Source organism: Simochromis diagramma, unplaced genomic scaffold (assembly GCF_900408965.1).
Source record: "Simochromis diagramma unplaced genomic scaffold, fSimDia1.1 OVJJ01000571.1, whole genome shotgun sequence".
NCBI classification, from domain to species: domain Eukaryota; kingdom Metazoa; phylum Chordata; class Actinopteri; order Cichliformes; family Cichlidae; genus Simochromis; species Simochromis diagramma.
In genome coordinates this window covers 321,466-343,985 of record NW_024386885.1, presented here as the reverse complement: position 1 = coordinate 343,985, position 22,520 = coordinate 321,466, and the positions used below count along the sequence as shown (strand labels likewise).

The following is a 22,520-nucleotide window of genomic DNA, read 5'->3' as shown; positions in this document are numbered from 1 at the left end:
CACCTTTATAAATCTATTTGTGCAGTTCTCATTTTATAAACTTTCTCCTGTTTTAAGATTGGTTTTTGTAAATATTTTGAAGAACTCTGTAACTCTGGTTCTGAAATAAAGTTATCATATGTATGTGAGCTGATATGAGCAGGTAAATCACACTGAGGTGACACTCCCATTAAAAATTCTTGTCCACATTGGCAAACTTATTGTCTATAAAAGTGGTCTATCACAGTGCTAAAATACACCACAGTATTACAGTAACCCACTTCCACTGCCTACTGAAAGATTTAAAGAAGCCTCAGCTGATCATGAAAGGTTTTGCAACAGTGGCATCTAGAGGACATGATAGGAATCACCTCACAAGCACTAATACAGAAGACAACTCTGATAACATTTCAGAAAGGACGTTTGAGTCGGTTACACCTGCGACTACCTCTATTCATGTTTTTTGTTTTCTGCCGGTCGCTCTGGCTTAGTTGACAGATAGGCGAGTGTTGTGGAAGGCACACTGTCTGTCCCGTCACGACTGGGCTATCACCACCACCGTCGCCTCCATGGCTGCAAGAAAACAAGCACAACTTCAACTTAAAGGAGACAGAAACGCATTCACTCGGTGTACATGACTGTAGGATTTTGCAGTGCACATTTTCTAGAGTTTAAAAAGTAGGACTTTAAATATTGAATTCACAGCTGTGCAGCTTGAACTATCTTCTAACATTTGAAGCAGAGAAAAGTGTCTGTGAATGTTTATGAGACCCACTGGAGCTGTTACAATGTGAGCTGCTAAAATGTGTGCATATTTGTCCATTTAGCTCTCTTTAGGTCTGTGTACAGCTGTGCTGCTTTACCTTCTTAACTGTAAAATTACATGACTGAGCAGCGTTTTACAGTCCAGTTAGACTCCTTTGTCTCTGTGGATACAGGCAGAAATACATCTGGTCAGAGCCAAATACAGGAAAGGCTTTACTGCTGTCTTTGCTTGCTTGTTTTTGAGGGCAAACTCGAACAGGGATACATTTAGCGTTTGGGGGAGTTCACAAAGTTTTCACGAATGAGTGGGAAGGAGGCCGTTAGGGAGCCAGTGAGTGACCTACTACTTTATTTATTTACTGATAATGTGTTGTATTTGGTCATCTGGGAAGGTTCATCAGCTTTGATGGCCATAACTTTGGTCTTGTTCACCTCTGAGGACCCGAGGTTTTGCCTTCCTGTGGTGATTCTTTTTATTTTTATCTTAGCTTTATCTAAACGTAGTATAACTCCCTGTATTTGTCCAATGATTGTGTTGTTAGTTTCTTTTTTTCTTTGAGATTTGATTTTTGTGTTTGTTGAATTTTTGGATTCCTGTTTTGATTTTTTGATCTTCATTCCTTGGAGCTCTGCTTTGGTTCTCGTGTTTCTAGCGCCCTCATTGTTTCCCTCTCTCTTTGTTTCTGCACGAGCTCCTCTGATCTCTTGTGTTTCCTTTTTTATGCCATCTCGTTTGGTGTTAGTCTCAGTGTTCTTTCCTTTTGGCCGTTTCCTGTTTTACTTTAACAATTTGATAATTGTTTTCTTTTGTGTGATGTTTTGGGTTTCACTTCCCAATATTTTATTCTTCATATAGTCACAATTCCTCTTTTTCCCTGATCCTTAAACAGCAGTAAAGTGCAAATACATTAATACACACTACAAACTAAGTTCAAGACCTTTTTATACTAAAAGATAAAACTTGTTTGTTCAACTTGATAGGGAAGTGCTACAGAAATATCACCAGACAGAGCTGTAAGTCTACTGAATTCCTCCCCGTGTCACTGTGGCTGCACTTCAAGTCACGCAAGCTATGAAGTCAACATACCAACTTATCCTTATTTTTATGTACATATTACATAAACATACAAATAAAAATGATGACATCACCATTGATTTCATATATCATCACTGCTGTTTTTGTGTCTTTGCAATTATTATTATTGTGCCGTGTGATCAGCCAATATTTACAATGCTGTGAAAAAGTATTTGTCCTCTTTTTGATTTCTTAGTTTTTTTTTTGTTTGTTTGTTTTTGTTTGATTTGTTTTGTTTCAGATCATTTCACCCAATGAAATACAGATTTTATATTTTTACATTTATTAAGGAAAAATGGTATCCAAACCAACCTGACATTACCTGACAAAGTAATTGCCCCCTCTTGTTAAATCATGAATTAACCGATTCACTGTGTGCATGCCCAGGACTGACTGCTGGCAGACCTGCTTTACCGAGAAATCCCAAAAATAGAAGCTGCCTGACAAGATAAAGTAGGCTAAAAGCAACAGATCCTGCACTCCAGGTTCCTCTTTGTCTTTTGTTTGTGCAGTTTTGTTCGAGCAGAACTAAACTAAACTAAAACCTAGGATTTTAGTTTTTGTCTGATTTTTGCATTTTTGAGGTAAAACTAAAACCTATTTGTTTCAAAACTACAATTTGATATTAATACTTTCAATACTGTTTTAACTTTATGTGAAGTGGTAAATAATTCTCACTTCACAGTTTCACTACACTGTTGATCCCTTGCTTCTCAGACCGGGTTGGGACATACTACAGATGATCCAGAATGTCAGCCGAAACAGTGTTTAAGTGGAGGGTTTTTATTCTTACTTTGTGCTGAGGCTGCATCCTTGGCTTCTTGTGAAGTATCCACAGCACCATCAGTGATCAGCTCCTCTCCTACAGCAGCAGGTGGCGCCACCTCCTCTCCTGCTGAGGGAGCAGAGTGGCAGGAGTGGCAGGGTTTCTCCTCATGCACAGGAGCTCCTGATGTAGGCTCTGCTTCTGCAACTGAAAGAACCTTTAGGTCCGCTCCAGCGGAGGCTGCTGCTAGCTGAGTCGTGCTGACAGCAGCTTCAGCTGTCTCCTCTGCAGGTGTTTCAGCTGCTGCCTGGTCAGCTGGTGAAATCTCATCCAGTGGGGCAGCTTCACTGGTGACTGTGGCCTCATCAGAAGCAGCATCTTCAGCAGCGATGGCCTCCTCAGGAGCAGGTCGAACTTCAACCTCTGCCTCGTCCACAGTGGGCATTGGAGATGTTGTTTCTTCAGGATGAGATCCAGCCGCTGCCTCCTCGTCCACAGCTGCAGCCAGAGCAGATGTCACCTCCGTTATCACTTCTTCAGCAGCTGGAGTCTGAGCATCTTCTGCACTTTTCTCACCCTCTCCAGACTTCACCTCCTCCTCACCTTCTACAACTGCTCCCTCTTCAGATGCTTCCTTGGCCACTTCCTCTGAGGCTTCTTCCAAAGCTTCTGTTTCAAGCACCTCGTGTCCCTTTCCTTCACCTTCAGTTTGTTGGACAGTCTCCATCGGATCCTTCTCACCAACAGAAGCTGCGGCAATTTCAGCTGTTGAGCCGGTCAAGAGCTTAACATCTGTGAGCAGCTCTGGTGCGGACTCTGATGGAGGGAAAAAGACACGAGGTAATGGCTGAGAAACAGGTTTTGATGAAAAACCTTCTAGCTGTTAAAAATCAACAGATTTACTTCAAAGCCAACATTTTAAAATCTACTTTAGTTCTGCGCTACATCACAAGTGTGACTAGAGTGTGTTCTAAACTCGCGTTGTGCTTATTTAAGACCTTTAAATGGAATTTAAACCCTTCTCACTAATTTTTATGAATAAAAAACATAATTTCTTACATCTTCTATTAATTCAACTTACCTTGACCAGGAATCTATAACTGGATCTTTTACAGTCACCACAGGTTCAGGCACTCTACAGAAGACTACAAATCCCAGGTTTAATGCAATATACTCTTTTCTGGTTTTGTAGACACTGACTAATTCCTTATTCACATTCTTATATTGTTCTCCAGATGAATTTCTTTTTAAACAATCAAGTGTTTAAACAAGTATTAGTCATATCCCCTCTGTGCACTTGCAACCATGTGTTTATTTTTGCATTTATGTTTATTTTTCAGCATTTTTTTAAACAGAGGTTTCTTTCTGCTCATTATTCTGTGAGTGGGAAATACTGTGAAATCAATTATGAAGGCTGGAAAAACTTCTTAGTTTGATGGCAGTCGAGCTGAAGCCAGACAGGAGCATGAACACAGCACAGGGATTCTTCAGGATAAGGAGCTTTTCTACAGGAAGTAGGTGTTTCTACTCCAAATACAATATTAATGGTGTGGAGCGACAAGCAAAAACATCTGAGAGACTAAAGAAAATCTTTATTACAGCTGTACCAAAGACCATTTTCAATGCACGGACATAAGGGTGAATGCATTTTTCTGTAAAAGAGGAAAGAGACAGCAGCAACAAAAAGAGGACTTTGATTTTTTTAGGGAACAAATTGGCAACGAAATAGAAATGTGTGCCAGGCAAATAAAGTGAGTGCAGGCCGGTGTAGCTGTAGAAGAATAAGATGGATATGTGGTAATGATGAATATGAGAAAGCATCTTACTGCACGAGATTTTTAAAAAAGAAGACAAAGTAGGAAATGAAGTTTTAACCACGTCTCACTCTGTGCAAAAACTGTTTTATAGTTTGAGAACACAAGACCAGCACTGCAGTCTGCTAACAAAGAGCTAACTGGTTCAGGTAACTCTTCACGGTGAGTTTAGAGGTTGAAAGAAAACATGGCTGAACACATAAAATACCATCTAAACCTGCTGGAAAGGAACAAGAAACAGGGCTGTCCTGTTTTAAGAGCACTTAAAATCAGATTTTTCAAAAGCATTAATTACCAACTTAGTTCTGTCCATTATATTTACCCCGTGTACTGTACAGTATCCAAATTATAATTTGGATTTCTTCCTTTTTGTGATAGATTTTCTATACAGACATAATTTTCCACAGTGGCTCTAATCACACAGACTAATTCCAGATGTTTTTGGATGTGAAGCATTAGGAGAGCTAAGGGAGGGAGGGGAGCTGAAAACTGGACTGATGAACCCCCAACAGATTTTTTAAAAAGACTGAAACTACTTTTTTTCCCCCCTCATTATCAAAAAAAATGGGGTTAATGAGTCCGTTTTTCTGGGGCAGGGAGGAGGGACAGAGCACATCCAACTGGGTGAACTATCGAGCCATCACAGGTTTAAGCAGCCACCTCTGCAGCAGGGGCCACCTCGGCTTCAGCAGGTGGAGTGAGATCTACTGCTGCCGTACCAGCGTTTTCTGCCACAGGTTCCTCTGCTGGGGCCTCCACAGCCACTTCAGCAACCACCTCTGCCTCCACAGGTGGAGCGGCGTCCTCCGTCTCTGCTGACTCAGCTGCCGTCTCAGCTGCTGCCTCTGGAACGACCGCCTCAGAGACGGCGGCGGCGGCTTCTGCTTCTTCAGACGCAGCTTCCACAACAGGTTCAGCAGCTGTCTCTCCTACAGGTTCTGCAGCAGCAGTAGCCGGGGCCGACTCAGCGATGACCTCAGCAGCAGGGGCTTCCTCCTCCACCGGTGCAGGCTCAACTGCAGGTGGAGCTGCCTCTGGTGCTGCCTTTGCTGAAGAAGCTGCAGCGTAAGAGGCCAGAAAGAGAAACACGTGAAAGATTTCTCTCTAGTACATGTTAGCTATGTGACGCTTGTTTTATCTGTGCCTGAATAAAGTGTTAACCTCTGGAGATTAAAGATGAAAGCAACTGTGCACTTTTATTAATGTAGGTTTCATTTTTCCAGCGGGTTGCTCATCTGTGCATTAAAAGCTATTTGATATGAGACTTCCAGTAGCAGATAAAGGAGGCTTAAAGGTCAAGACTTTAGGTCTTTGAGGACTAAAAGGTGACATAGCTGCTGTTAAAACTGTAAACATGAGCAAAGTGAAGGATAATCTTATCCTAACATGTCAGTGAAAGACAGAAATATATTATTACCACTCCTATAACTGCTTATTGAAGATTGTGGAGTGAAAAAGTCAGAATCAAAGCTCAGCACGACTTCAGTCAGCACTTTAGAGATAAAGTTTAACGTCTCAGTCTCCAAATCTGAGCTAATATTATAGACATTTTTGGCTGTTGCCATATTAGATTTCTGAAACCAGTATCATTAACTGGGAAACAGAGCACATGCGTAGAGTACTGAGTTGTCACTCATAAGTTAGACTGGCCTTACATCATACACTTTTTTTTTTATTTTTTATTTTCCTCTAACAGACCAATCGTACTATAATGACATAAACCCAGCAGGAAAGCTTTTTCTGAGGTTTTACATCACGTGAGCCGTAGGTTTGTTTTTCTCGCATTTTTGTTTACTGTACTGGTTTTTACAGCGACACAATTCACCCCCTACTGGCCATTAGAAAGAATGCAGGTTTAACTCCCACCTTTCAAACCTGTAAACTACGTCAATCTTTCAGTCTATACTGTTCCTTTCAAGGAACTTGGACTATTTTGCCAAACGTATTTACTCACGGAGCTCAGGTGTTCCACTCACTTCCATGGCCACAGGTGTATAAAATCAAGCACTATATACTATGGGGGCATTATAACAAAGTGGAAGTGATTGGGAATGACAAACTCAGCATTGAAGTGGTAGGCCAAGAAAAATCACAGAGCGAGTTGCCAACTGTCTGACTTGTCTGACTGCATTGTGCCAAGTGTAAGGTTTGGTGTAGGGGGGTTTATGGTGCACGGCTTGTTTTCAGGAACTGGGCTCGGCCCCTTAGCTCCAGTGAAAGGAACTTAATGCTTCAGCACAGTAAGACGTTTAACTGTGTGGCAACAGTCTGGGGATGGCTCCTTCCTGTTCCAACATGACTGCACTGCAGTGCACGAGGCAGGGTCCATAAAGACATGGATGAGTTTGGCGTGGAAGAACTTGACTGGTCTGCACAGAGTCCTGACCTCAACTTGATAGAACACCTTTGGGACGAACACAGTGATGTCGGCCTTCTCGTCCATCATTGGTGTCTGACCTCAGAAATGCACTTCTGGAAGAATGGTCAAAACTCCCCTAAACACACTAAATGTTATGGAAAGCTTTCCCATCTTTGTTATAGATGCAAAACACGTCAGGTTAATGTGTGCATTCAGCTCCTTAAAGACCAGCGGTGGTTTCCTCTCCATCGCTGTAAGCAGCAGCACTTTGACTTCTTATTTCGGAGTGAAAACAACACTTCAATGCTGCATGATCACAACTAACCCACTGACAGCTGCTGCTTAGCACCATTACAGCACGGTTAACGGCTCTGGGCACAGCGCCATGGCCTTTCCGGGCTGAGTAGACAAAAATTGCGCAGACAGAAATCAAAACAGACAGGCACGATGAAGCCATTCAGAGTGATCAGTCTACCGTGCAGCTGGTGAAGCTGGAATCAGCCCTGAAATACATTCGCTTCTTCCTTCCTGCTTTCTCTGTCTTCGATTAAACAGTTACAGACTCCGACAGGCTGTCACACCTTGGGGAATTTTAATCTTAATGGCACCATTTTAATCTGTTGTAGAGAGGAGGCTCACAGTGAGGGATTTCTTTGATAAAACCGGTCCTTTTACAGTCATGGATGGTGTTTCGGGGCTCTTCATTCATCGCTGTGTTTGAACCCACACACGGGAGCTCTGTGGGGAGTTTGCACTCTCTCACTGTGACTGTGTGAGTTTCCTGTAGGATCTCCAGCTTTTCTACTATCAAAAACAAGCTAGGCTGGTGCTGCCTATCCTTGAGTTTCACATACTGGTTAAATAGAAGGTTTGAAAATCATTTAATTTACAAGAAATTAGTGTTTTAAGTTGCATATCAGACCTTCTCTTGCTTTAGCTGCGATCACATGAGTTGAAATCGGTGTGTCTTGTCTGTGCAGCGTGTACGGCTTGCACAATGTCATGTTCACAAAGCTGAGTTGTGGGTGACAGTGTTTGTTTTTGAGTGTGTGTGTGTGTTTGTGTGTGAGAAAGTAGCTAACCCTTCGCCATGGAGCCCATGTTGGCGAGTCTTTCCTCGTAACGCTCGGTATCATCGTTGACCGTCTTGTATGCCTGAGAGAAACACAGCAGACATGCACTCATTACATTCCAGCACACAGCTAATGATAACGGCACGAAACAAAATCCAACCTCAAGCTGACATTTTGTCCAACATGGACCAACACAGTCAGACACACTTGTTTGCTTTGCCAAGAGCCTGACGGTGAATGGGTGACAAATTTGACCGAACAATGGCAGCAAAAAGGGAGAGATTGTCAAAAAGCACAAAGAGCCTCTTTTGTCCCGACCAGCGTCTGAGCTGTGGTAACGTCTGCAGACCAGGCTGGCTTCAGACTGCATCGCTCCCAGTTTGCACCAGCAAGGACAGAAGCCTGTAAAACTACCAGGTAACTGCATATATCCAGTACAGCAGCTTGTTGTTCTGGTTTTGAATGAGTATTAAAAAAAAACGCACTAGAGGATTTTGTTTCTTTGAAGATGCAAAAAGAGAGCAGACCTTTTTTACACTCCTGTATAACACTGAAAAACACGAATTTATTGAAAAGTAGAAAAAGGGGGATGAGTTACTTTCATTTCCAGCTCTGTGTTTCTATTCTTGCACTAGCTTTGCATGACTAACACTTCAAAATAATCCTCAGTCATCTTGTATTGGACCTTGAACCTCTCCGTTCATCCTCTATCTTAACCCCACCACCCCCTCCCTTTTGGAAAACTTTCTTTACGTAAACAACTAGTTCAAAATCTCTGCACACCTGAACACATGACAAGTCTTTAACGAAATAACTGAATATAACTGCTGCACGTTTAGCTAAACTTTGTGACTTAATACATTTATTCTCATTGGGAATGTGTGCAGCAGTAATATTTAATTATTCTGTCTCCTGTAAACCACGTGTTTAAGCAGCAGGTGACTTGTGTGCCAGAGATGACCATATTAGGGATATCCTCTCCCAGTGACATCACACAGAGCCAAGAATAGAAAAAAACTGTGTGAAACAGAAAAAGGTAAGGATTGGTCAACAAGTGTTATTTGATCATCTTAAATTTAAAGGTTACTTGTAATGTTGTAATTCATGTTAACTACAGTGAATCTGTAGTACTAGGTGGTCTTGTGCAGGTTAACCTCATTTTGCAGTGATGAGGTAGGCCAGGTGCAGAGCACGCAGTGGTTCTTATAGGTTCTCATACTCTGGGATGGGCACCTCTGATCGGACATGAACAACCAGGTGAAAATGATTTTCTTCGAAGGGGAAATAAATTAATTTAATGATGCTACTGCACCTCTATTTATGTGAAATTTAACATGGATTTGTTTATGTTTAACTACTGATTAAAAAAAATACAGGCTGTGAGGCATGAACTTTTTCAGCTTTTGAAATGAAATGTGAGAAAAAGTTTGAAAAAAACTGGGTTAGATTGATGTTAGCAGTCATCAGTGTTCAATTTAGACATGAATCCCTTTGTGGTGGCAGCAGGATGGGCATCTGGAGTAGAAAGTGCAAAATCAGTGTATAACACCTGCTTATTACTGAATTACGTTGTCTAAATCAAGAAAGAGAAGTAAACCTCAGAGCAGCAGCACCACAGGGCAGCTGATCACGGCTCATATAAAGGAAAACAACACAAATAATAAATATTAATACAAATGATCGCAAAGATTTTCTTTTGCCCACGCTGTAGCACAAGTTGAGGTTCCTCACCTGAAAAATCCATGTGTAACACCTGCTTACAGCAGTCAAAAACAGTACACACACGGTGAAAATGTGGACTTACAAACCACCGCCTATAACCTGATCTGATACTCACATAAACAACTGCAGCAGTGAGGCCGCCGCCACATAAAACAAAGTACGTCATGTTGGTGGAGCCTCCAGGAACACCGAAGGCCATGTGTCGCACCGGAGCTGTGGAGAGACACACACGGGTACAGTTATCCGCCGAGCTTGTAATAAAGACATTTATTTATATAAACACACGTAAGTGCGTTTAAAATGAGAATCGGTACTAATACTGGAGAGTCATGGATAGAAACCACTACAGCTCTGATACTTTGTGAGTTTATTTTGTTCAGAAAACTGTCGCTCCATCAGAAGCACGACGGGCACGAAGAACAGTGCATCAACAGCGTCAACATGTCTCCATCCCTTAATCCAGTTACACAATACAGCCCGGTCATTTGTAGCAGAGGAGATGGAAAGATTTAGCAGCAGCCAAGCCAAACACTGAATCTTTGCTTAAATTAAACCCCCGGCACACACGCACACACACTCTACACAAACACTAAGACTTCCTGAATGATGATCTCAGATTTGCATCAAAACAAACAACATAAAGCAATGGGTTCAAATTCATATGGAATAGTCATTTAGCACAAATCAGGACTGCCGCTGTGGTGTTGGTGACGAGTGCTGCTGCAAAAAGATCAGCTGGTGTTTAAAGGTGGTGCAAGCAGGTTGGCATAAATAAAAATCACACAGCCTCAATCTAATCTCTTCCTATCTGGACCTCTCACTCTCACACACTGTGAGAGTGTGCAGTCACAGAACACAGGGTGCAGCACATCTCGCCCCTCTTTGTTTGTGTGTGTTCATGCAAATCCTAACCCATCCTGTCACTTTTGACTTTTCCACTGACTGACATTTAAACTTTATCGATTGTTCTTTGCCATCCAGCACATACCTCGCCAGCCACTGCTTTTCACAAGGTTGAAACTGGTTTAATAATAATACAAGAAAAAGGCTTCTCTTATAAACGTCACTTTGTTCTCACAGGTTCAGAAGAACTGCGCCAAATGGCCTAGGCACATTTTGAAATCTTAAATGAGATCCATTATGCTTTTGCACATTTTCTGTCATATATTAACTGTTAGAACGGTGGATGTGCATATTACTATTTACTAAGGTTTTAAATTATGAGGTGAAAACAATCCCTGTGAACCAAAAGTTCAAGCTTCAGCCTGCTTCAAACTATTTTCTACTGTTGGCTCTGGATGATGTCAGTGAAAGCGGACATCGCTTACATCAGGCACACAGCTCTGGAAGGAAGGATTGTTTTGAACCGTGGATCAAGCAAAGCTACTCTTGTAGAGCACTAGAGATAAAAAATAAAAGCATAATGTGTTCCCTTTAAAGTAGCTGAAATGACACCGTGAACCCAGAAAGCACTAAGGCTTAAATCTATCTACAGCCTCATTCATTGGCTTCAAAAAGCTTTAAACTGAATTGATGTAATTGTTTAGCTGTTCTGCCGGAACCTAACCAAACATGCTTTTCCTTCAGTGCCTAAACTTAACCAATGAGCTTTCAGAGCTTAAACCTATGATGGTAGTTTTGAGTGAAAGTAAACAGTGAGAAAACACATAAAAGTCCCAACAGGATATATGCATATAACACAAAGTCTGTGTCATGTCCTGTTAAACCTGCATGACTGCAGGCAACTGTCTGACTAAACCAGGGTTCTTCTAGCATTGCTAGTATGTCTGGTCATCATACAGACCTTTTCCATTTATATGCTACATCTGTTTCCTAAAGTGACCCTTCAGCATCGTCTGGAGTTCATGCGTGAGCTGTAAAAATGGCTTCAGTGAGCTTTAGAGATGCTTTTAGATTATTTTTATCTTTGGGCAGAACCATTTCCCTCCTCTTCCCACTCTTTGTGCTAAGCTGCAGCTTTTACCGTCCCATCAACCTTTTATCGAAGCCGACTCGCTGTCCCTGTTTTTGACTTTATATTTAAGAGCACTGTGCAAAGTTTCACTGCAGCTCCGCTGAATTACAAACCCAAAACAGAGCTGAGGTTTGTCCTCCCTCCTGCTCTAATACCAATGACACAGCAGCACAGTGCAGGGACAGGTTACTTATACAGGTTATTTATACAGGTAATCACTTAATCCTGGCTGCTGGGTTCAAGCCTGTAAACATAGACACGCATGTCAGGGAACAGCAGACAAGATAGACATGTCTGAGGACATGATGGTCAAACAGGAAGGGACCTGCTGCATACTTAGGATGCAGTGTGTCGAGCTGGTGTGTAGTTAGAAAGCAGTAGCAGTATTCACCTCCTTTCTTTCACGTCACATCTTCTGGGGTTTAGTTTTTTGTTTTTTTTTTGCCTGCTTGTAAGTTCAAAAACACAAAAACCTTCTATCGTGGCCAGATGTAGCTTGGTTTGCAGCATTTTGCCACAGATTTCTCAGCAGGAAATTAAAGCAGCAGCAGCAGAAGCAGCAGCTTTGCCTCGGGCTGAATTCCACAAAGCTCTGATCCCAAACTAAAGGATGATCCGGGCCAGGCAGGCAGGCATGCGTGAAAATAGAGCCAGTTTGAAATCTCCGTCATTGCACGCTCTCCAGATTCAGATTTTAAAAATAATTATTCTGAAAAACAGATGTTTTGTTCACTAATAGGTTATAAACGTTGTTATCCAGATAAACTGGATTTAGGACGTGATTTCATCGTCTACACTCCTTAGATGCATCATAAAGAATCGCCTGTAATTGTTATTTCTGTTCAAATATTGGATTAGTTATTATTTATTGTAACAAAGTTGAAATATGTAATATTTCAAGTGGTACACTTCTGTGTGTTCCCAGAGCACACGCCTTCTTTATCAGACTGCTGCAGCTCGACTGGAAAGCCCGCAAGTGCGTCTCTTTATGGGACTTTTACTTTTCCCTTTCTCAACCCACAAAATCATTAAAAAACTAATAAACTGAACTGGCAGCAGCAGAAAATAAACGAGCGCAACTATTCTATCAACTCTACTTAATTACTCTAATTAACGCCACAGTAATAATTCCTGGAAAGTCCCATTAAATGTCCTGACTCACCGTATCTGGGTGTCGGCTTGAAAGATCTCCGTGCCAGCGGCCCGACTCTCTGCCATGCCCGTCTGCAGAACATGATTGCTCGGGTATCAGCTGCAGCTAAGCGAGTTTTTCTCCGGCAGGTTTTACAGCGAAATGATGGGAAGCGCTCAGCTGCTGCTCACCAGTACTGATAGGAACAGAGCACACCCCCATTCAAAAGCAGACAGCTCCACCAGCACGCCCCCTGCAGACGAGAATCTAACAGAACACAAATAGCAGGAACTGAAGCACCAAAGAATGAGCAGAGCTGTGATTTGTATTTTCTCCTCGTGTTTGGATCCTTCTGAGGCAGATGTTGACCTCCATATATCATATAATCCCCTCTCTTCCTTCATTAAATCATTCTGCCCTCTCTCTCAGCTGTGACTGTGAGAAGGAGAGATGCCGCAGGCTGGTTTTAAGCGCATCACATTCTAGTTCAGTTGCATGACAACGTCAGCTCTGGTTGCGTAATGCGATCTCTGTCAGAGTGTGCACGGAGTGACAGAGTCAAGGACAAAAGACTGGCCTGTAGATCAGATCTGGACATCCATAAAAACACAACGCGGACGTGAGACTTTATCAAAGTTTGACTTCTCCTAAATCTACTGACAGTAATCACTTATATGCAAGGTTTGTGTAACATCCCATAATATGTTCGGTTGTATTCATTTAGTACCACCTCACAAAAACAACAGGTGCTTTATATTCAAAGGTGTAAATCACAAAAACCACAGTATTAAAGCGAAAAACTCATCAGTGTCCAGTTGATCCTCCATGAGCACTTGGCGATGGCGGGGAGGAAGAAGTCCCTTTTAGTAGGAAGCGACCTCCAGCAGAGGCAGATTCAGCAAGGCCATCTGCTGTGAGCAGTTAGGACGTGAAGGAAGACAGATGACATAAATACAAAACACTAAGCACAGAAGAGAGAAGACAAAAGTTAATGACATGGACTAATACAGTGGTTCTCAAAAAGTTCGACAAAAACTGAGGTAACTGATGTGCATAAGTACTCCGAACTTTCAAAAACAAATATATGTTTGATAATAAATAATAAATATTTTTTTCTGAGTTCAGCTGAAGTTGAATAAAATAAATTGCACCTCAATTTAATTCAAAAATAAATACTAATTAATTACCACTGAATACTGTACAAGTAGTAAGTCCCCCCTTTTGAGGTTTATTTTTATTTATTTAATTATTTCTATATAATGAACCCCATTAGCTTGCACAATAGTGGCTGCTAGTGTTCCTGGAGCCCAAGACATCAAGTATAATATCTAATGAAACATTACACAAGAACGTAGATGCAAAAAAAGTCCACATAATTTGGCTGTTCCATCCATTGTAAGGTTTTACAATTGTAAAAATATAAGTATGCATATATCAATAACATTGAAGCACAATACACACGAATCAAAAACAGGTCACAACTTTGCAATCATAAAATATTTACAATAATTAAAAACTTCGTAAAAAGGCTTTTAATTAAAAAAAAAATAGGAATAGCTTATAGTTAATAGCACTTGGCCTTTTTGTGGCAATTACTTTGTATTATTTTTGTAAGTAAAATAAAATGATTGAATCTTTACAGTGTGCAGGGTCGCGGCAAAGCCTTAAACCTGTAGCTGAAGTGGAAATTTGAGATAAAGTGAGTAATTTTACTCGGAGATGTTTCCTGTTCAACAATCATACATTGCTGGTTAGGTCAGACCAAGAAGTGCCAAAATATTATCTCATTAAAGTCAGACTTAGCATTTTCTGATATAATGGACATTGTGTTATAAGACTTAGAAAAGACAGGTTGTAGTAGGGCTTTAAACCTCAAAACATCAGACCCTACACTCGCTTCATACTGAGTTCCCAAGTCATTTTTTAGTCCCCAGTTTAAAACTCATTAAAAACTGTTCACAGTTTACATGCTCCAAGCTAAACCCCCACTATGAAATTATCAGGAGGCCTTTCCTCTCTTGAACCACCTGCAGGAGCTTCATAGAGCTTCTTTTGGTAAGTTTACAGGTGCAGTAAACGTACAAAAACAGCAATTAAGATTTTACTTAAAAATCTCAGAGTAAAGAAAGCAGCCTCTCCTCTGGTTCCACTCCTCCTCTACATTCAGAGAGACACGCCTACTTCTGAGCTGTTGAATGTTGCACAGCTGTGATACTTTCGTGTGTGCACACGTCCTTAAACACCAGACGCTGGCTGTTGTTTGGCTGTAGGATCTGCAGAAGTCTGGCCGTTCGACTTTAATCATGTGACAAGCTCTGAATCATCGATTAGACACAAAGTCGTGAAACCACATGTGATGCACTTTTCCAACGCCCACATCACGCACAAGACCCGAGCATGACTGCTGCCGAGTCCGCGGGCAGCCAGGATGAGATGGTGATGCATCAAAACAGCACCAGCTCATATTGCACACTTAGTGAATCATATATGTGTTAAATATGTTTTATCCTCCATAGAAAAGGACCAGCTCACCACAAGATTACATTTAAGAAGTTTTACCCCAGAACCTCTAACTAATTAATCTATCAGAAAAGAGCCGTTTAGATAAAACAATAAAAATTAATTTGACCTTTCTGTGATAAAGAAGTATATTCTGAAAACATTTAATGAAGCATCTGTTTATAAACAGCCTGAAATATCTTGAGAAAAATATGTATTATTTTCCACATTCAGTGAGTCTGTACATGTTTACCACAAATCAGATTCAGAGGAAAGGCAAAAACCGCCACGTTTAATGTCTTTGTTTTTCCAGTAAAGTGTCCAAATGCTTTCACGCCTCCTTCTTCTTCTCATCTCATTGGAACTATTTGAGTAAATTTTAACTTTGACTCAAAGTTTTTAAGCACTGGAGAAATCAGAAGCCGAGATGTTTGCTTTCTTTTGAATATTATTGAACCAAATGACACGGTGACTCATTATGGTAGATGGAGGCACAGTGCCAGGGTTGGTGGGCGTGACAGTAGGAAGAAAAGACGTTGCACAATATCACACTAAGAGTCAGTTTTTCCAAAAGCCTGGAGTTATATTTTGGTGCCATCACATCCCAGAGACGGCTCACATCTTTGCAGCTGACATTTCCAAAACGAGGAAACTCACAGAAAGAGCATCCAGACCAGCGGTGTCAAACTTACAGCCCAGTTTGGCCACTGAAACCACAGTACTGCCTCAAATAACCACACCTGCACCGCTCCTTGGGTTTACACTTTGAGTAATAAATACACAAAAGCTCATTACCTGGACTTGGTCATATAATTAAAACCTGAATTCTTTTTTTAAGTTACAGAAAATTTCTTATGGACCCACTTTAAACGTGATGTGGGAAAGCAGACCGTTATAGTTCGCGATCTGTCACACGAGTGTATCAGAGTTCCTGATAAATTATCTCTCTAGCTTTAAATCAACTTGCAGAGTGGGCACAATGTCACAACAATGTGTGAATATAATGCATTTTTATTATTTTATTCATCGTAAAAACAGAAATAAAACACCTTTTTATAGAGTCCTCATCCTGCCGTGGTTTGCATATTTGTGCATACGTCACAGATGGAGATTACACACCCGTGCTTCCTCACTCATAGCTGCTCCTGCAAAGCCTCCTCTCTCCTCGAGACGCACTGTAGGCACTGACATACAAGAAGGAAAGAGGAGACAAGGAGGCACAAAACAGGGAAATGAGAAAACCCTGAGCTCAGCCAGTGAGACCACACACGCTGAAAACAAACAGCGTCACTGCATCGAAGGCTCACTTGCATGTTTACATTCACAGTATTTTATTTTGCAGCTTTTATAAACACTGAGATCACAAATATACACTAAATTTCTGAGTGGCACGTTTTGCATTTTTAAGAGTTTAAATATTAAAGTTCTGTGTGAGAGTGACTGGATTGGCATGTCCTCGTCCTCCTCGCTCTCAGCAGCAGGTCACCGGCTCCTTCTCGGCCTTCTTGTTAGCGAGTTTAAACGAGCCGCTGTACGCCAGGGAATTCGCTGTCGGGAGTTTCTTCTGTCTCTTCAGCTTGAGGCTAACAGCGGTGACGATGTCCTCCACATTATCCTGCTGATACAGTGCCTGCCTGCTACCTTGTTGTCCACTTGTGTCTTTCTTTGGAGGATCCTTGGCAGATGTCTCAAAGAAGATCATGCCGTGGGCTTTGGAAAAGCTCATTGCCCGCTCCTGGCTCACCTGGCTGTCAGTCTTTTTGGGGTCACGGAGGTCGCTCTTATTCCCCACCAGGAATCTGAGAGGAGACGAGGAAATGAAAGGTCACAAAGAGTCTGGTCCAAGTTAAACAAACACTTTTGCACACAGAGAAGTGATGCAGGTACCTGGGTATGTCCTGGCCGAGGGAGTGCTGCCGGCATTCTTCTACCCAGGAAGTCAGGCTGCTAAAGCTGGCAGGAGAGGTGACATCATAAATGAAGAGCACCGCGTGGACGTTACGGTAGTAGTGTTGCACCATGGATTTACGAAAGCGCTCCTGTCCGGCTGTGTCCCACAGCTGGAGCTGATGGTGAGGAGGGGAAGTAAGAAAGGAAAGAAAGTGAGAGGTTGATTCTTCTTGAAGGCTGGTGGTGGCACAAGCACGAGGAAAAGGACGGAAGGAACAGTGAGGAAGTGTTGATATTCGTTAAACTCAGTGACATGCACAGAGACATGAGTCATTTCTGAGAGGGAACCAAAAAAAGGAATAAACAAGCCGATCCTGTTTTGTTTTTTTTTAACCAACGATTTCTCTTCAAGGCTTTGTCAACGTTTATTCAAAGTTTCAAAACAGACCCCCCCCGACCCCTCAGAAATACAGTCCTCATGTCTGCAGAAAAGACATTAAAAATAACTACATTAATGCAAAAATAGGGAAGAAACTTGACAAAGAGGGGCACGCAGACCAGGAGACATGGCACCCAAAAACAATCCCGAACAGAAATCTGTGGAGGAGCTCTGAAATGCCAAAGTTGGTGGCCTTGGCCTTTAAAAGCCAATCAACAGCTGAAGCAGGAAATGCATTAGCCAATCATCCCATTGCACTGCACGCCTCTACATGTGATCTTAGTAAAGATGGTGGTGAGTTTATTAATGTAACTTATTGGATGCGCAGCTCTTCGAGAGTTTTAAACCGGAAACAAAACATGCTGTTTGTTCGGTTCTCCTGTGGGATGCAGCCATAACGGTGCAAACCTGTGTGCATGTGTTGTCTTCCCATTCAGTCATTTAGGGGCTTCAAATAACTGTCTGGATTCGGACCAAGATGGCGGCTGAGCTGCAAACGGACAAAACCAAACAGGGCCCAAAGGTTAGACGTGGCCTGTGGACCAGACCTTCTCAATCTGGCTACAGTCAATATATTCTTGCCCACACCTATAACCGATAAGGGGTGGTTAGTGACACTCTGAGGAGTGCTGGTTTTCTCTTAGAGACAGGGCGAGGAGCTCAGCTTCTACAGGGGCGCCTCCAGATGCCTCCCAACTGCTACACGAGGTATTTCAGGCATGTCGAACTGGAGGAGATCCAGGACGCGATGGAGAGATTCTGCTTCTTGGATTGCTCAAAAGCACGTCAGGGTCTACCTAGAGGAGCGGAAGGAGGTGAACGAGTTCTGGACATCTCTGCTTAAACTCCTGCCGCAAAGACCTGGACCCAGTGACATGAAAGTAGATGGATGCTTCATCAGCAACCTAAGCAGTGGTGCATATCAGACTTTAGACCTGATGTATGCCAAATTACATTTTGAGTTCAGTGATATTTTTATCTTCTAATCTTTTTTGATTCAGTTGTCAGCACATTAGCCTCAGTCAGTGAGTCAGTTTGGGGTGAGGACTCTGGCCACTCCTGATCCCAGTGACCCCTGAAACAGAAGCAAGCATCCCAGGAACGATACTGTTGGATCAAATCAGCATTAGCAGGTGGCGTTAAAGCATATTCTTATAAACTATATGAAAGTGTTTACTTCCTGAAACTTTTTGATAAATATTTGACTTGATGTGTCAAAATCACATCTGAGTTTTTCTAGTGACCCACTGATATTGTGAATGTGAGGAATATATGTTGGCATCCTGTGTGGATATATGCTTTCTAACGCTACAGCACAATTTTAATATTTCTAAAGAATTATTTTGCAGAAACTTTGACACCACTTTGGAAGCCTCTCGTTTACAGAAGTTCAGTATTTTAGGTAATTAGATCTATGCTCTGAAACTCCAAAGGCAACATTTAAAATATGCTTACTACCCACACCACCAGGATCTAGTCTTTACTTGTTACCATAGACCTGGGAGTCTGAACAGACCTGCTTGAGGCAGGACCTGAAGTAACTGCCTCTACAGCTCTGAAACACTTCTGAATTATTTTGGAGCTGCTTATAGAAACATTACTAAAACATAAATGATTCATCCTGATTATCTGGTTTTCATTATCACCGAATTTCAGTTCAATTGAATCTTAGGAGTCGCCACCCGCTGGTCATTAGAAAGAATGTCCATTTTACGGTTTGACTGCACTGGATGGACCTAGAAAACTTCTGTCGACTGACTTGATCACGAACTTACGGTTTAAGATCCTGGGCTGTTGTTAAACTGTGTCAGACATTGGTAACTAAATGCACCGCTAAGCAAAAGGGAAAAAATAACCTAAGGTTACAAATCCTGTGTCACCACTCAGACACACTTCCTCTATCATGTGGTCATTTCAAAAGACCAACTGAGACTCACATTTTTAGTTAATACCGGATTCGATTTTCATTTCAACAAAACAAACAAACTTTCTTCACATCCTAACTACAGCCTAAAAATCTAATGTGTGTTTTTGTGGCTGTGGAAGCTCGCAGTGATTTAGAGGCTGACACAGGTCTGCAAACGCAAGCGGGTCTGCTGATTTTCTGCCATCCAGAGAATTTTTCAGTTGTTCAGTCTGGGACAAATAAGTGTGTATTAATGCAGCAGAGCCACACTGCAGTGTAGACACTTAATTAACAGCGATCCCGAGAACAGCAGGACAGAGGAGATAAAAACGTTTTAACAACACATAAACACGAGGAATCGAAGCCCGGCTCACACGTGCTTATCTGTTTTTCTTTTTATCATGAGGGTAATTTGAAAAACAAACAAACAAATGAACTCACAGAAATTATTTCCAAAACTTCAACAAACCAAAAGTTACTTAATTGTTTGGGGATTTTCAAAATAAGAGTTTTAGCTATGCGTAAAAGTTGTCGTTCAGAACCCTTATTAGGGCAAATATCTCCAGCTGGGTTCATTAATGCTAGCTTTTTAGTGGTGGATGATAATCACCAGTTACCTTGATTTTCTCTCCATCGATTTCAAGCGCTCTTTCGCGGAAGTCCACGCCGATGGTAGCCTCCGATCTGCAGGGAAACTCCCCGGCGCACAGTCGGTGGGTGAGGCAGGTTTTACCCACCCCGGAGTCTCCAATCACAAGCACCTTAAATGTTCGACAGCGGGTTAGCAGTGAGGAAACACTACCCAAAGAACTGGAAAACTCGAGAGACGAATCCATGTAGCCAGAGTCCTTCAAGGTAATAACAAAGCGCAAAAAATGCGCACTTGGCTTCAAACGGCGTCTCCAAAGATGCAGCCTCCCCTGACCAAAACTTCTGCAAACACAAAATCTTCTGCTGGTTTCGAAAACTTTTCCAGCAACTCCGTGCAGACTATTCACAGTGCTGCCCAGCGTGGGTGTGAGGAGGAGGACCCGGCGTTTCACTGTGGTGATGAGGGTGGAGAATCCAGGGTCTCAGCTTCCTGGCACATTAACGTGATTGGCTGATTTTAGTTCCTTTCCCTTTTAAGTGTTTTTAATCCACAACAGCGCGGGACATGGTGGTACCTTCTCCTAGAAATAACAGGTCATCTTTTTTTGGGGGGGGGGTCAGAACATAAAGACGCGCACGTTCACTGCAGCTGACGATGTTGCCCCCTCCTGGTGGGGGCGCCAAGTGACTCCGCATCCTGCTTCCCACTCATATATCAAGTTTGGTGGTTCCCTTTAATGCTCTGTTTCTTCTTTTCTGCTTAATTATACTTTATATTGTACATGATGATTTGGTCAGCATGAACCGTGGTGCCACCTGAGTGCAGAGATGAAGCCTCACTCTGTGACAGGAGACGGCTACATTTTAAAAACTACTAGATTTTATAGGAATTTTAGGATGGCAGAGGAAAAACAAACACTGGTTAGTGAGAATCACAGGTTTCCTGGTTGTAACTGACAAGGGCACAAACATTAAAACTTTATTAAAATCACAGCTTTAAGTTAAATTGGTGCTTTGGAAGTTTTCAGTGCCAACGTGATGGATTAGAGAGAAGGTCTACTTTTGTGTTTGGGGAAAAAAAAGGTGTTTTCAAAGGACTTTTTCCTGGTAGCATCCACACCAGGTTTTCACTCATAAATAACCAAAAACTGCATGCTTAGATTAACAATCAAACATGATTAAAAAAATAAATAAAAATACTGATTTTTTTTTCCTCCCCTAAAATAAGGTTTTCAGCTCTTAGTAACCAGATATACTTTTACCATCATCTTTATTGTTACAGTAGGAGCACTGCCATCGCACACCAAGAGGATCTCAGGTTTTCAATGTTCTCTGTGTGCTCGTGAAGGATATTAGGCTATTTGGTGATTTTAAATTAACGTTCTCTCTGTACTGGCCTGCGCCGCCTGCCCTCTGACAGTTGGAGTGGGTTCCACTGACCCTGAACTTCACAAGCGGTTTCAAAATAAAACATTTTAGACTACCCAAGTAAGGGAAGTCACCAGCGTGGCTATAAAATGATTTATCCCGTTTTGTTAGGCAGGATTTGCTGAAAATAAGTGAACGCACAAATTTCTGTCAAATACAGGGGCAAAGCCTTTAAAGCACACAGTGTGATCATGCCTGTGTGAGCAGGGAAAGGCTCCGATATAAAGTACCGGGACCTAATTCTGGGATTTTCCCTACAACACGTAAGCACTGATCAGCACAGAGAGGAAGTATAAAAGTCTGTTATCTGACAGAAGTCTGTGTGTTGTTCTGTTATTTTTGGCCATTTGATAAAGAAGTACTTTAAACTCAGTAACTTAAAACCAGCTTTTAAAAAATAAGAACTGGCCAAACAGTTTTTTTTAAACCACAGTCCTGGTGAATTCCATTTGGTACGAGGCCAAACCAGTTTGGTTAAAGTGCAGGAAAAACCCTGCACCTTCCTACTTTGTGACAGGTACGAAATCACCTTTGTTACCACTGAACTGTCTCTAAATAAAGAGGTAGTGCTGACACAAAAGGGAAACCCCTGGTGTCGGATAATCAAGCCAACACAGCAGTAACAACAACTGCAGTTTTTCTAAAGGCCACATGAGTCCACACAGACTTATTCACGGTCGAGTTTGTGCTTGAATTTTCTGTGAATGAAATGTTTATATTGTATTCGTCCATTATTCTGTCTAAGGTAGAGACTGAGATGCCCTGTCCTTTCTCATAAAGGCTGCTGCATTAAGATCACCGACAGGAAACTCTTCCTACTCCGATTTGAAATGTTCCCACTCGTCTTTTTTTTTTATTATTATTGGGATTTTTAACACTTGACACTATGAAGCACCATTTGAAAAATCGTGAAAGCCATTTCATTTTATTTTATTGGTGAAACAGTCCTCCTGAAATAATCACACAGAACAAAATTTTTTGCAGGCGTGTGGATTTTCCTCCAGCTCACACAAAACAGGTGCTGCACATTCTTGACGTTTGGTTACTAAGCCCGCATCGGTGTCAGAGGGCTTCGTAACCCACTTCCACTCAAGGTTAGTTTGTTTG

At 41.9% G+C, this 22,520-nt stretch overlaps 2 protein-coding genes and 1 long non-coding RNA gene across 4 annotated transcripts; 1 reads left to right on the top strand and 2 right to left on the bottom strand.

Moving 5' to 3' along the window:
• Positions 1–487: 487 nt before the first annotated feature.
• LOC120734535 (fibrous sheath CABYR-binding protein-like) lies at positions 488–16,292 on the bottom strand. Its single transcript, XM_040033367.1, has 7 exons — positions 16,209–16,292; positions 12,691–13,571; positions 9,669–9,766; positions 7,841–7,913; positions 5,119–5,457; positions 2,613–3,401; positions 488–552 (listed from the first exon to the last, which is right to left on the bottom strand). Exons 2-7 carry the CDS (start codon positions 12,761–12,763, stop codon positions 515–517), a joined length of 1,410 nt encoding a protein of 469 aa, XP_039889301.1. The 5' UTR covers positions 12,764–13,571; positions 16,209–16,292; the 3' UTR covers positions 488–514.
• On the bottom strand, positions 16,153–20,672 carry LOC120734538 (ras-related protein Rab-33B-like). Of its 2 annotated transcripts, XM_040033377.1 has the most exons (4): positions 20,012–20,126; positions 17,897–17,978; positions 17,047–17,225; positions 16,153–16,958 (listed from the first exon to the last, which is right to left on the bottom strand). In XM_040033377.1, the coding sequence occupies exons 2-4, from the start codon at positions 17,927–17,929 to the stop codon at positions 16,631–16,633; spliced, it is 540 nt and encodes a 179-aa protein (XP_039889311.1). In that variant the 5' UTR covers positions 17,930–17,978; positions 20,012–20,126; the 3' UTR covers positions 16,153–16,630. The 2 variants fall into 2 exon arrangements, with proteins under 2 accessions (XP_039889311.1, XP_039889310.1); XM_040033376.1 differs by lacking the exon at positions 17,897–17,978 and having other exon boundaries at positions 20,012–20,672.
• Positions 17,676–19,135, top strand: LOC120734539. The gene is made up of 2 exons (XR_005696028.1): positions 17,676–17,782; positions 17,926–19,135. It is a non-coding gene; the product is annotated as an uncharacterized LOC120734539 (long non-coding RNA).
• Positions 20,673–22,520: the final 1,848 nt, after the last annotated feature.